This window comes from Triticum aestivum, chromosome 6A (assembly GCF_018294505.1).
Source record: "Triticum aestivum cultivar Chinese Spring chromosome 6A, IWGSC CS RefSeq v2.1, whole genome shotgun sequence".
Classification (NCBI taxonomy): domain Eukaryota; kingdom Viridiplantae; phylum Streptophyta; class Magnoliopsida; order Poales; family Poaceae; genus Triticum; species Triticum aestivum.
In genome coordinates this window covers 609,441,478-609,454,637 of record NC_057809.1, presented here as the reverse complement: position 1 = coordinate 609,454,637, position 13,160 = coordinate 609,441,478, and the positions used below count along the sequence as shown (strand labels likewise).

The 13,160-nt window shown below is 43.5% G+C and overlaps 1 protein-coding gene across 1 annotated transcript; it reads right to left on the bottom strand.

Annotated features, from left to right (window-relative positions):
* Positions 1–8,697: 8,697 nt before the first annotated feature.
* Positions 8,698–11,079, bottom strand: LOC123131352 (uncharacterized). The gene is made up of 3 exons (XM_044551045.1): positions 10,745–11,079; positions 9,965–10,097; positions 8,698–9,427 (listed from the first exon to the last, which is right to left on the bottom strand). Exons 1-3 carry the CDS (start codon positions 10,914–10,916, stop codon positions 9,412–9,414), a joined length of 321 nt encoding a protein of 106 aa, XP_044406980.1. The 5' UTR covers positions 10,917–11,079; the 3' UTR covers positions 8,698–9,411.
* Between the last annotated feature and the right edge of the window lie 2,081 nt (positions 11,080–13,160).

Below are 13,160 nucleotides of genomic sequence, written 5' to 3'. Positions count from 1 at the left end.
ACACTAACAATAACCCTGAACATGTACTAATCCAGAAAAGCTTGTGTACTCTTAACTAAGACAATAAGAAAAATAGAAAACACTAAGACAATAACAGTCAATCTGAAACTAGGAGTACTTTGTTTCTTTTTGCAGGATATCTGAAACTACTTAATTTCCTGATTGTTTACAAAAATATTGATTGTTCTCGAAATCTTGTCATCTGGTTGAACCGTATTGATTGTTTGTTCCCAAAAATTGTCTGTTAATTTCCTGATTGACTATTCCAAAAGCTAGTAGATCATCATGATCAATTTCCTGATCGACTAATTGACAGATTTTTTTTTCGAAGGGGGGGGGGGGGGGGGGGGGGGGGGGGGCTCCCCGGCCTCTGCATCAGAACGATGCATTCGGCCAACTTTATAAATAAGCAAATAGGTTCAACAAGATCTTAAAGTCTCAAACGAAAGCAAAGGAAAGCTCACAAAGAGCCAAAGGGCCAATAACAAGGTAGCCAAAAAAGCCACAACCGGCTGCCATAAGAAAGATAGGTAAACTAATTGCCTATCCTATTACATGACCGCCATCCAAACCGGTTGAAGATATCCGTGCTACCATCTCCCACCGGATAGATCCAGTAACCAAACGCTCCCTGGCCTCTGTCGGAGTGAGTAGCGACCACATACGGATCAACGCAGTGGCTCGGAAGATAACCTGCAAAAAATGAACATTTGTTGTTCTGTTAAAAACCAAATCATTTCTGCAGTTCCAGACTGCCCACAATAAAGCACATACTCCTACGCGAATGTGTCTCGCTGTTTCAGACTCTATCCCGTTAAGCCACGGTCCAAATAACGTGCTGACAGGACTCGGAGGAGTAATGTTAAAGGCGATGTGGACCGTCCACCATAGAACTTTGGCCTGAAGGAAATATGCCCTAAAGGCAACAATAAAGTTATTATTTATTTCCTTATATCATGATAAATGTTTATTATTCATGCTAGAATTGTATTAATCGGAAACATAATACATGTGTGAATACATAGACAAACAGAGTGTCACTAGTATGCCTCTACTTAACTAGCTCGTTGATCAAAGATGGTTAAGTTTCCTAGCCATTGACATGTATTGTCATTTGATTAACGGGATCACATCATTAGGAGAATGATGTGATTGACATGACCCATTCCGTTAGCTTAGCACATGATCGTTTAAGTATGTTGCTATTGCTTTCTTCATGACTTATACATGTTCCTATGACTATGAGATTATGCAACTCCCGTTTACCGGAGGAACACTTTGTGTGCTACCAAACGTCACAACGTAACTGGGTGATTATAAAGGTGCTCTACAGGTGTCTCCGAAGGTACCTGTTGGGTTGGCGTATTTCGAGATTAGGATTTGTCACTCCGATTGTCGGAGAGGTATCTCTGGGCCCTCTCGGTAATGCACATCACTTAAGCCTTGCAAGCATTACAACTAATGAGTTAGTTGCGGGATGATGTATTACGGAACGAGTAAAGAGACTTGCCGGTAACGAGATTGAACTAGGTATTGAGATACCGATGATAGAATCTCGGGCAAGTAACATACCGATGACAAAGGGAACAATGTATGTTGTTATGCGGTCTGACCGATAAAGATCTTCGTAGAATATGTAGGAGCCAATATGAGCATCAGGTTCCTCTATTGGTTATTGACCGGAGACGTGTCTCGGTCATGTCTACATAGTTCTCGAACCCGTAGGGTCCGCACGCTTAACGCTACGATGACAGTTATATTGTGAGTTTTATGTTTTGATGTACCGAAGGTTGTTCGGAGTCCCGGATGTGATCACGGACATGACAAGGAGTCTCGAAATGGTTGATAAATAAAAATTGATATATTGGAAGCCTATGTTTGGATATCGAAAGTGTTCCGGGTGAAATCGGGATTTTACCGGAGTACCGGGGGGTTACCGGAACCCCCCGGGGGCTTAATGGGCCTACATGGGCCTTAGTGGAAAAGGAGGGAAGCAAGGGAAGTGTGGGGCGCACCCCCCCAAGGCCCAAACCGAATTGGTTTAGGGCAAAGGGGGCCGCCCCCCCTCTTTCCTTCTCCCCCCTCCCATGTCCTAATCCAACTAGGAAAAGGGGGGAGTCCTACTCCCGGTGGGAGTAGGACTCCTCCGACGCGCCTCTCCCCTTGGCCGGCCGCACCCCTTGCTCCTTTATATACATGGGCAGGGGGGCACCTCTGGACACACAAGTTGATCAAGTTGATCGTCTCTTAGCCGTGTGCGGTGCCCCCTCCACCATAGTCCACCTCGATAATACTGTAGTGGTGCTTAGGCGAAGCCCTGCATCGGTAGAACATCAACATCGTCACCACGCCGTTGTGCTGACGAAACTCTCCCTCAACACTCGGCTGGATCGGAGTTAGAGGGATGTCATCGGGCTGAACGTGTGCTGAACTCGGAGGTGCCGTGCGTTCGGTACTTGATCGGTCGGATCGTGAAGACGTACAACTACATCAACCGCGTTGTGCTAATGCTTCCGCTTTCGGTCTACGAGGGTACGTGGACAACACTCTCCCCTCTCATTGCTATGCATCACCATGATCTTGAGTGTGCGTAGGAATTTTTTTAAAATTACTACGTTCCCCAACAGTGGCATCAGAGCCAGGTTTTATGCGTTGATGTTATATGCACGAGTAGAACACAAGTGAGTTGTGGGCGATATAAGTCATACTGCTTACCAGCATGTCATACTTTGGTTCGGCGGTATTGTTGGATGAAGCGGCCCAGACCGACATTACGCGTACGCTTACGCGAGACTGGTTCTACCGACGTGCTTTGCACACAGGTGGCTGTCGGGTGTCAGTTTCTCCAACTTTAGTTGAACCGAGTGTGGCTACGCCCGGTCCTTGCGAAGGTTAAAACAACACCAACTTGACAAACTATCGTTGTGGTTTTGATGCGTAGGTAAGAACGGTTCTTGCTAAGCCCGTAGCAGCCACGTAAAACTTGCAACAACAAAGTAGAGGACGTCTAACTTGTTTTTGCAGGGCATGTTGTGATGTGATATGGTCAAGACGTGATGCTATATTGTATGAGATGATCATGTTTTGTAACCGAGTTATCGGCAACTGGCAGGAGCCATATGGTTGTCGCTTTATTGTATGCAATACAATCACCTTGTAATGCTTCACTTTATCACTAAGCGGTAGCGATAGTCGCGGAAGCATAAGATTGGCGAGACGACAACGATGCTACGATGAAGATCAAGGTGTCGCGCCGGTGACGATGGTGATCATGACGGTGCTTCGTAGATGGAGATCACAAGCACAAGATGATGATGGCCATATCATATCACTTATATTGATTGCATGTGATGTTTATCTTTTATGCATCTTATCTTGCTTTGATTGACGGTAGCATTATAAGACGATCCCTCACTAAATTATCAAAGTATAAGTGTTCTCCCTGAGTATGCACCGTTGCGAAAGTTCTTCATGCTGAGACACCACGTGATGATCGGGTGTGATAGGCTCTATGTTCAAATACAACGGGTGCAAAACAGTTGCACACGCGGAATACTCAGATTAAACTTGACGAGCCTAGCATATAACAGATATGGCCTCGGAACACGGAGACCGAAAGGTCGAGCGTGAATCATATAGTAGATATGATTAACATAGTGATGTTCACCATTGAAACTACTCCATCTCACGTGATGATCGGACATGGTTTAGTTGATTTGGATCACATGATTACTTAGAGGATTAGAGGGATGCCTATCTAAGTGGGAGTTCTTAAGTAATATGATTAATTGAACTTAAATTTATCATGAACTTAGTACTTGATAGTATCTTGCTTGTCTATGTTGATTGTAGATAGATGGCCCGTGCTGTTGTTCCGTTGAATTTTAATGAATTCTTTGAGAAAGCAAAGTTGAAAGATGATGGTAGCAATTACACGGACTAGGTCCGTAACTTGAGGATTATCCTCATTGCTGCACAGAAGAATTACGTCCTGGAAGCACCGCTGAGTGCCAGGCCTGCTGCTGATGCAACTGACAATGCTAAGAACGTCTGGCAGAGCAAAGCTGATGACTACTCGATAGTTCAGTGTGCCATGCTTTACGGCTTAGAACCGGGACTTCAACGACGTTTTGAACGTCATGGAGCATATGAGATGTTCCAAGAGTTGAAGTTAATATTTCAAGAAAATTCCCGGATTGAGAGATATGAAATCTCCAATAAGTTCTATAGCTGCAAGATGGAGGAGAATAGTTCTGTCAGTGAACATATACTCATAATGTCTGGGTACCATAATCACTTGACTCAACTGGGAGTTAATCTTCTGGTTGATAGTGTCATTGACAGAGTTCTTCAATCACTGCTACCAAGCTACAAGAGCTTCATGATGAACTATAATATGCAAGGGATGAATAAAACAATTCCCGAGCTCTTCGCAATGCTAAAGGCTGCAGAGGTAGAAATCAAGAAGGAGCATCAAGTGTTGATGGTCAACAAGACCACTAGTTTCAAGAAAAAGGGAAAAGGAAAGAAAAAGGGGAAATTCAAGAAGAACAACAAGCAAGTTGCTGCTCAAGAGAAGAAACCCAAGTCTGGACCTAAGCCAGAAACTGAGTGCTTCTACTGCAAGCAGACTGGTCACTGGAAGCAGAACTGCCCCAAGTATTTGGCGGATAAGAAGGATGGCAAGGTGAACAAAGGTATATGTGATATACATGTTATTGATGTGTACCTTACTAATGCTCACAGTAGCACCTGGGTATTTGATACTAGTTCTGTTGCTAATATTTGCAACTCGAAACAGGGGCTACAGATTAAGCAAAGATTGGCTAAGGACGAGGTGACGATGCGCATGGGAAATGGTTCCAAAGTCGATGTGATCGCGGTCAGCACGCTACCTCTACATCTACCTTTGGGATTAGTATTAGACCTAAATAATTGTTATTTGGTGCCAGCGTTGAGCATGAACATTATATCTGGATCTTGTTTGGTGCGAGACGGTTATTCATTTAAATCAGAGAATAATGGTTGTTCTATTTATATGAGTAATATCTTTTATGGTCATGCACCCGTGAAGAGTGGTCTATTCTTATTGAATCTTGATAGTAGTGACACACATATTCATAATGTTGAAGCCAAAAGATGCAGAGTTGATAATGATAGTGCAACTTATTTGTGGCACTGCCGTTTAGGTCATATCGGTGTAAAGCGCATGAAGAAACTCCATACTGATGGAATTTTGGAACCACTTGATTATGAATCACTTGGTACTTGCGAACCGTGCCTCATGGGCAAGATGACTAAAATGTCGTTCTCCGGAACTATGGAGAGAGCAACAGATTTGTTGGAAATCATACATACAGATGTATGTGGTTCGATGAATGTTGAGACTCGTGGCGGATATCGTTATTTTCTCACCTTCATAGATGATTTAAGCAGATATGGGTATATCTACTTAATGAAGCATAAGTCTGAAACATTTGAAAAGTTCAAAGAATTTCAGAGTGAAGTTGAAAATCATCGTAACAAGAAAATAAAGTTTCTACGGTCTGATCGTGGAGGAGAATATTTGAGTTACGAGTTTGGTCTACATTTGAAACAATGCGGAATAGTTTCGCAACTCACGCCACCCGGAACACCACAGCGTAATGGTGTGTCTGAACGTCGTAATCGTACTTTACTAGATATGGTGCGATCTATGATGTCTCTTACAGATTTATCGCTATCGTTTTGGGGTTATGCTTTAGAGACGGCCGCATTCACGTTAAATAGGGCACCATCGAAATCCGTTGAGATGACGCCTTACGAATTGTGGTTTGGTAAGAAACCAAAGTTGTCGTTTCTGAAAGTTTGGGGCTGCGATGCTTATGTGAAAAAGTTTCAACCTGATAAGCTCGAACCCAAATCGGAGAAATGTGTCTTCATAGGATACCCAAAGGAGACTGTTGGGTACACCTTCTATCACAGATCCGAAGGCAAGTCTTTTGTTGCTAAATTCAGAGTTTTTCTAGAGAAGGAGTTTCTCTCGAAAGAAGTGAGTGGGAGGAAAGTAGAACTTGATGAGGTAACTGTACCTGCTCCCTTATTGGAAAGTAGTTCATCATAGAAAACGATTTCTGCGACACCTACACCAATTAGTGAGGACATTAATGATGATGATCATGAAACTTTAGATCAAGTTGTTACTGAACCTCGTAGGTCAACAAGAGTAAGATCCGCACCAGAGTGGTACGGTAATCCTGTTCTGGAAGTTATGTTACTAGACCATGACGAACCTATGAACTATGAAGAAGCGATAGTGAGCCCAGATTCCGCAAAATGACTTGAGGCCATGAAATTTGAGATGGGATCCATGTATGAGAACAAAGTGTGGACTTTGGTTGACTTGCCCGTTGATCGGCAAGCAATTGAGAATAAATGGATCTTCAAGAAGAAGACTGACGTTGACGGTAATGTTACTGTCTATAAATCTCGACTTGTTGCAAAAGGTTTTCGACAAGTTCAAGGGATTGACTACGATGAGACCTTCTCACCCGTAGCGATGCTTAAGTCTGTCCGAATCATGTTAGCAATTGCCGCATTTTATGATTATGAAATATGCCAGATGGATGTCAAAACTGCATTCTTGAATGGATTTCTGGAAGAAGAATTGTATATGATGCAACCGGAAGGTTTTGTCGATCCAAAGGGATCTAACAAAGTGTGCAAGCTCCAACGATCTATTATGGACTGGTGCAAGCCTCTCGGAGTTGGAATAAACGCTTTGTTAGTGTGATCAAAGCATTTGGTTTTATACAGACTTTTGGAGAAGCCTGTATTTACAAGAAAGTGAGTGGGAGATCTGTAGCATTTCTGATATTATATGTGGATGACATATTACTGATTGGAAATGATATAGAATTTCTGGATAGCATAAAGGGATACTTGAATAAGAGTTTTTCAATGAAATACCTCGGTGAAGCTGCTTACATATTAGGCATTAAGATCTATAGAAATAGATCAAGACGCTTAATTGGACTTTCACAAAGCACATACCTTGACAAAGTTTTGAAGAAGTTCAAAATGGATCAAGCAAAGAGAGGGTTCTTGCCTGTATTACAAGGTGTGAAGTTGAGTAAGACTCAATGCCCGACCACTGCAGAAGATAGAGAAAAAATGAAAGATGTTCCCTATGCTTCAGCCATAGGATCTATCATGTATGCAATGCTGTGTACCAGACCTGATGTGTGCCTTGCTATAAGTCTAGCAGGGAGGTACCAAAGTAATCCAGGAGTGGATCACTGGACAGTGGTCAAGAACATCCTGAAATACCTGAAAAGGACTAAGGATATGTTTCTCGTTTATGGAGGTGACAAAGAGCTCATCGTAAATGGTTACGTTGATGCAAACTTTGACACTGATCCGGACGATTCGAAATCGCAAACCGGATATGTGTTTACATTGAACGGTGGAGCTGTAAGTTGGTGCAGTTCTAAACAAAGCATCGTGGCGGGATCTACATGTGAAGCAGAGTACATAGCTACTTCGGAAGCAACAAATGAAGGAGTCTGGATGAAGGAGTTCATATCCGATCTAGGTGTCATACCTAGTGCATCGGGTCCAATGAAAATCTTTTGTGACAATACTGGAGCAATTGCCTTAGCAAAGGAATCCAGATTTCACAAGAGAACCAAGCACATCAAGAGATGCTTGAATTCCATCCGGTATCTAGTCCAGGTGGGAGACATAGAAATTTGCAAGATACATACAGATCTGAATGTTGCAGACCCATTGACTAAGCCTCTTCCACGAGCAAAACATGATCAGCACCAAGGCTCCATGGGTGTTAGAATCATTACTGTGTAATCTAGATTATTAACTCTAGTGCAAGTGGGAGACTGAAGGAAATATGCCCTAGAGGCAATAATAAAGTTATTATTTATTTCCTTATATCATGATAAATGTTTATTATTCATGCTAGAATTGTATTAACCGGAAACATAATACATGTGTGAATACATAGACAAACAGAGTGTCACTAGTATGCCTCTACTTACCTAGCTCGTTGATCAAAGATGGTTAAGTTTCCTAGCCATTGACATGGATTGTCATTTGATTAACGGGATCACATCATTAGGAGAATGATGTGATTGACATGACCCATTCCATTAGCTTAGCACACGATCGTTTAAGTATGTTGCTATTGCTTTCTTCATGACTTATACATGTTCCTATGACTATGAGATTATGCAACTCCCGTTTACCGGAGGAACACTTTGTGTGCTACCAAACGTCACAACATAACTGGGTGATTATAAAGGTGCTCTACAGGTGTCTCCGAAGGTACTTGTTGGGTTGGCGTATTTCGAGATTAGGATTTGTCACTCCGATTGTCGGGGAGGTATCTCTAGGCCCTCTCAGTAATGCACATCACTTAAGCCTTGCAAGCATTACAACTAATGTGTTAGTTGCGGGATGATGTATTACTGAACGAGTAAAGAGACTTGCCAGTAACGAGATTGAACTAGGTATTGAGATACCGACGATCGAATATCAGGCAAGTAACATACCGATGACAAAGGGAACAATGTATGTTGTTATGCGGTCTGACCGATAAAGATTTCGTAGAATATGTAGGAGCCAATATGAGCATCCAGGTTCCGCTATTGGTTATTGACCAGAGACGTGTCTCACTCATGTCTACATAGTTCCGATAAATTATTGATGTCATCACAAGGAACTTACTTGTCAATTGTAAAGGCTGGTGATCTACCTCCTTGACCTTCTTGGCTTGCCTAACCCGTTCAGATCTACGGTTAACCAAACTACCATCACTTGTTACCTCAACATCGTTTCCAACTTGGCTTGCTAAATCCTTTTCAACTTGCATTGGCAAATCTCCTCCATCAGATTGACTTGCACCATCATCATGGCTATCATCATCATCATCATCAATTTCCAGTTCCAGGTCCTCATTTTCTTCATCATCATCCTCACTATCATGGTAGTCATCCTCTTCTTCCTCTACCCTCTTTCTTTTCCTGCCATTGTCCTTCCTTGCAAGACGAGACACTTTCCTACTTGAGTTAAGCAAACGTATTTTCTCAAACACGGCGGTAGCAGCATCAACTCCATCCAAGATTGCATGCTCCTCATCCTCATTCAACCATTCCATCATAGGATTTTTTGCATCAAACATGGTTGTATCCATCTAAGATTTTTCTTTTCCCTCTTCTTCCGCATTGAGCATCCCGGGATTCCCTCATTGCAGCACGGATATTTCTTGGAACATTAGGGAACTCCCTCACATCACCTGGTATACCTCCAAGGTGCTCCCTAAAGCAGGTTGCACCTCCTCCTCTAGTGATTAGGGGGCAGTATCGACAATCAAATCCCCCACCAAACTTGGGGCCATGGTTCCAAATATAATAGATGTCATTGCTTACAAGCCCTACATATCAAAATTTCAAGCACCATGTTAGCAATGCATCATGATATATAGCTACAACACACTAAACAACATTTCAACTCTAAATGCATCATAATACAAAATAGAAACTGAGTAAGGAATAAAAAAAGAATGAACCAGGACAGTAACAAGAATTAGCATAATGTTTACAACAGAATAAACAACATTTCAACTCTAAATGCATCATACTATGACTAAAAATTGAGCAAGGAATAAAAAGAATGAACCAGGACAGTAACAAGGATTAGCATTATTTTTATAACAGAATAAACAACATTCCAACTTTAAATGCATTATAACATCAAGTAAAAAGATAATAAGGCAGAAAAAGGGAATTGCCGCATTTTTTTACTTTTAATGCATAACAAAATCAAGTAAAAGCTAACAAACAGAATTAGAACAATTTTAACTTTAAACATAATTAATACATTTTTTATTTAAATGTTTCCTCTCTAAAAGTATCACAATATACATACAAAAAGTTAAGCAAATTAAGAAAATGCAGATCATGGTATTGACCTTTTCCAAGCTGTCTCTCTTGGAGCTGAACCATTCCCCATCAGAATGTTATCTTCATTGTCGGGGTTGACATTTTCCCTCCTTCTGGCTTCATCGATGCTGACCCTACTAACATAGGGTGCACTTCCATCACCTATAAATTCAAGCATGAGAAGCAAGCATGCGATAAAGATCAACTAGTAGAAGATGGCATTATCTAGCATGTTCAGAATCCAGATCAGCATTTGTAAATTTACCACTGATGGTAAAAGGGCTTGCTGTGTTTTGCAGAGATAAATGTTTGTACACATTGTTTTTGTCCTCATGTATGTCAGCACTTGAACAAAGAGTGAATCACAGAAAGAGAATCTTGATACAATACACAAAAACTGTGGATTTATGGACTAGTTAGTGCTGTTCAAATTTTATTGGGATTTTTTTCTTCATCAAGTAATGTTGCAGGGTTACGACAGCATGAATAAATCAAGGGAGATAGTACAAGATATTAGAAACAATGCTACTGAACAAGCTAGTAAAAGATCCTTCCTAGGTGTGCTATCATCCACACTTGCCTACGTGTGCTATCATCAACACTTGATAAATAAGCATGCACGTACAGCTAACTACAGATCATGGCAAGGTGAGCTATCATGCACAATTGTGCTCCTGTATCAAGAAAGTGTGCATGCTGAACTTAGCTACAGATCTTGACAAATGAAAAGCTAGCTACAAATCTTGCAAGATGAGCCAGCATACGTGCATGTACAAGATTAGAGGAACATAGTTACAGTACGTCAGTACCATGTCCAGCTTGCCGGAAACCAGCGCGTGCGTCCGGCGCCGGGGCACTGCCCAAGCCCGATTGGATGCGCCGCATGCTGCTGCTCCCGTGGAGCCGTTCAACGCCCGAGCCCACCTGCCCCGACATCGAAGTTGTGCGGCCGTGCTCCATGGCGCTGCCACCACCGTCCATGGACGAGAAAGAGACCGGGAGGGAGGAGATTGGGAGGGAGGGAGACGAGGGAGGAGATTGGGAGGGAGGGAGACAAGGTGGATGGGAGGAGGCGGCGCTGCACCGCGCCCCCGCCTCACTCGCTAGGGTTTCGTTGCCCACAGCCGCCGCTCGGTCGGGTGGAGACGGGAAAAGTGAATTTTAGGGTTAGGAGGAGATGAATTCGTGCTTTTATACCACAGGGGGGTTTGTGTGGGCTGTAGTAGACCATGGGCTGGGCTATGAGTTTAAAAGTGGCCAAATTTTTTGGGCTGGTACACCCTATTACCGGGCCCTAACGAGATGGCCGAAAATCGCTGGAATTTCGGTTTTCTCGGACGAAATCCAAAACTTTGCTCCTGCCTCCTGCCTCCAAGCGCACCGCCTCCCCTCGCTAGCTTCTTCCGATCCTCGCGACACCAAGACTCACCTTTCTCTCTGTTTCTTTCGATGGCCACAGGATCGGCGCGCCGGCCGTGTCTTTGTACGGCGCGAAGATTACGGGCGCCCAGCGAGCGGCTGCCGCAGGGCTCGTCGTCGGCGCTCCCGGCGCGGCTGGCCTCACCGGCGGCATGAGGTACGCGCCAGTCGTCTATCTCGGCCACATCCTACGCGGGCCGGCGGGAGCGCGACCGCGTCCGTGAATCTAACTTTTTATCTCTTTCGTTCACTTTGTTTTCAGCGTCGGAGCTCCGGCCGCCGGCGGGCATGGACGCAGCGGCGCCGCAACTGCCATGTTCAGAATCAGGTTCGGTTTCTTGTTTCTCTTCTTTCCCATCGGTGCTCTGCCCCGGCATGGCGCTTGTACTGAACGTGGACTTGCCCTTAACCGGAGCGCGCGCTAATTTGGCCTCGCTCGTCTTCGTTTCGCGCGCACAGGGCCGGTCTCTCCACCTCCACGAAGGCCACTGCCCCCGGCTGCGTCGAGTGCGCCGCTGAGTGCGCCAAGATCAATCAAGGCCATTTGTATCGAAATGGAGGAGTCGTTCCACAGGCGAACGGCACATGTTACCCAAATGCACTACAGGCTCTCCAACGAGGTGGCGACGATGAAGAGGGAAGCGGCGTACGTATCTTTTGAACCCTGCTGCTTCCCATTGCTTCTTCAAATGGATAACTATTGTGTTGGTGACTCGGGCTAGAGTTTGCATCTTTCAGGGATTACAGGATCTGGTTAGTGAGAACGCTCATCGGGGTCATGGTCACGGGAACTGGAGCACTGTTGTTGTTGGCCCTTGTCTTCTCGCCCTACGTGCAACATGCTTGGCAGTCGGAGACCATCGCCGAGGTGGATCGCCGAGCTGCAGCGCTCATACTTGAGGCGGAGCAAAGTGCCGCCAACCAGGGCGAGAAGAAGGCCTAGGGCCATGGCGGCAAGTGTCGGACCCCCTCCCCTCCCCTCCCCTACCCCAAGCTCGTGAAACAGCAGTCCCAAGCTAATGGAGTAGCACCGTCTGGACTACCTTTCTAAGACTATAGTTGGGCCTGTAATAATATTGTTTTGTGAGATATTTATATGATCTGGGTTTTTTCTTGTGCCTTCTTATATTTTTTTTCCATTTTCTTGTCTTCGCATGAATTCTACTTAGTAGTGTAGATGGTAGATCGGGTAGTTACAATCAGAAAGATAACATAATGATGGTAGTAATTACTGTGAGAACTATTTAGTTTAATAATCTTCCTGTCGGTTATCATAATAAATATAGGGTTTTTTTTGGCATTCAGTTTCAAAACATGATTCCTTCTAGTACACACTTAGTGCATTTCAGCTCATTTTGATAAATAAATATATAAACTGGTCCAGTAGCGCTCTGGTATATAGGACTCTGCTAGCAACGAAAGATTTTAGTACATTTACTATTACTAGTGATGCATATTATTGGATGTGCTGATTCATTTCAGAGTGGAGTGACTGCAACACCATCTAGAGGCCAGCATGTTTCTTTACCCCCAGCATTTCACAACCTAGTGTCTCTTCCATCAATGTCAAAATGAGATCAAATAATATATGCTCCAAAATAAGTGCCGTGCTTTTAGTTAAAATGTGAACAAAAACCACGACACATATTTTGGATCGGGAGAGTAATTATATATCACGCATGATTCAGTGTTTATGTAGAAATATTAGCACACACGGCCATGAAATGCTCAATGTGATAACTCGTAGCTTACGGAAAACTTTTTTTTGCGGGAAAGCTTAAGGAAAACCATGGCCAAGAATATTAC

What these genes read in the sequence shown, in the direction of transcription:
- LOC123131352 (XM_044551045.1), bottom strand. Translation starts at nt 10,916, where the DNA reads ATGGACGGTGGTGGCAGCGCCATGGAGCACGGCCGCACAACTTCGATG. An exon ending in TTTCCGGCAAGCTGGACATG is followed by an intron (nt 10,098 to 10,744) that starts GTACTGACGTAC and finishes TTGAATTTATAG; the next exon opens with GTGATGGAAGTGCACCCTAT.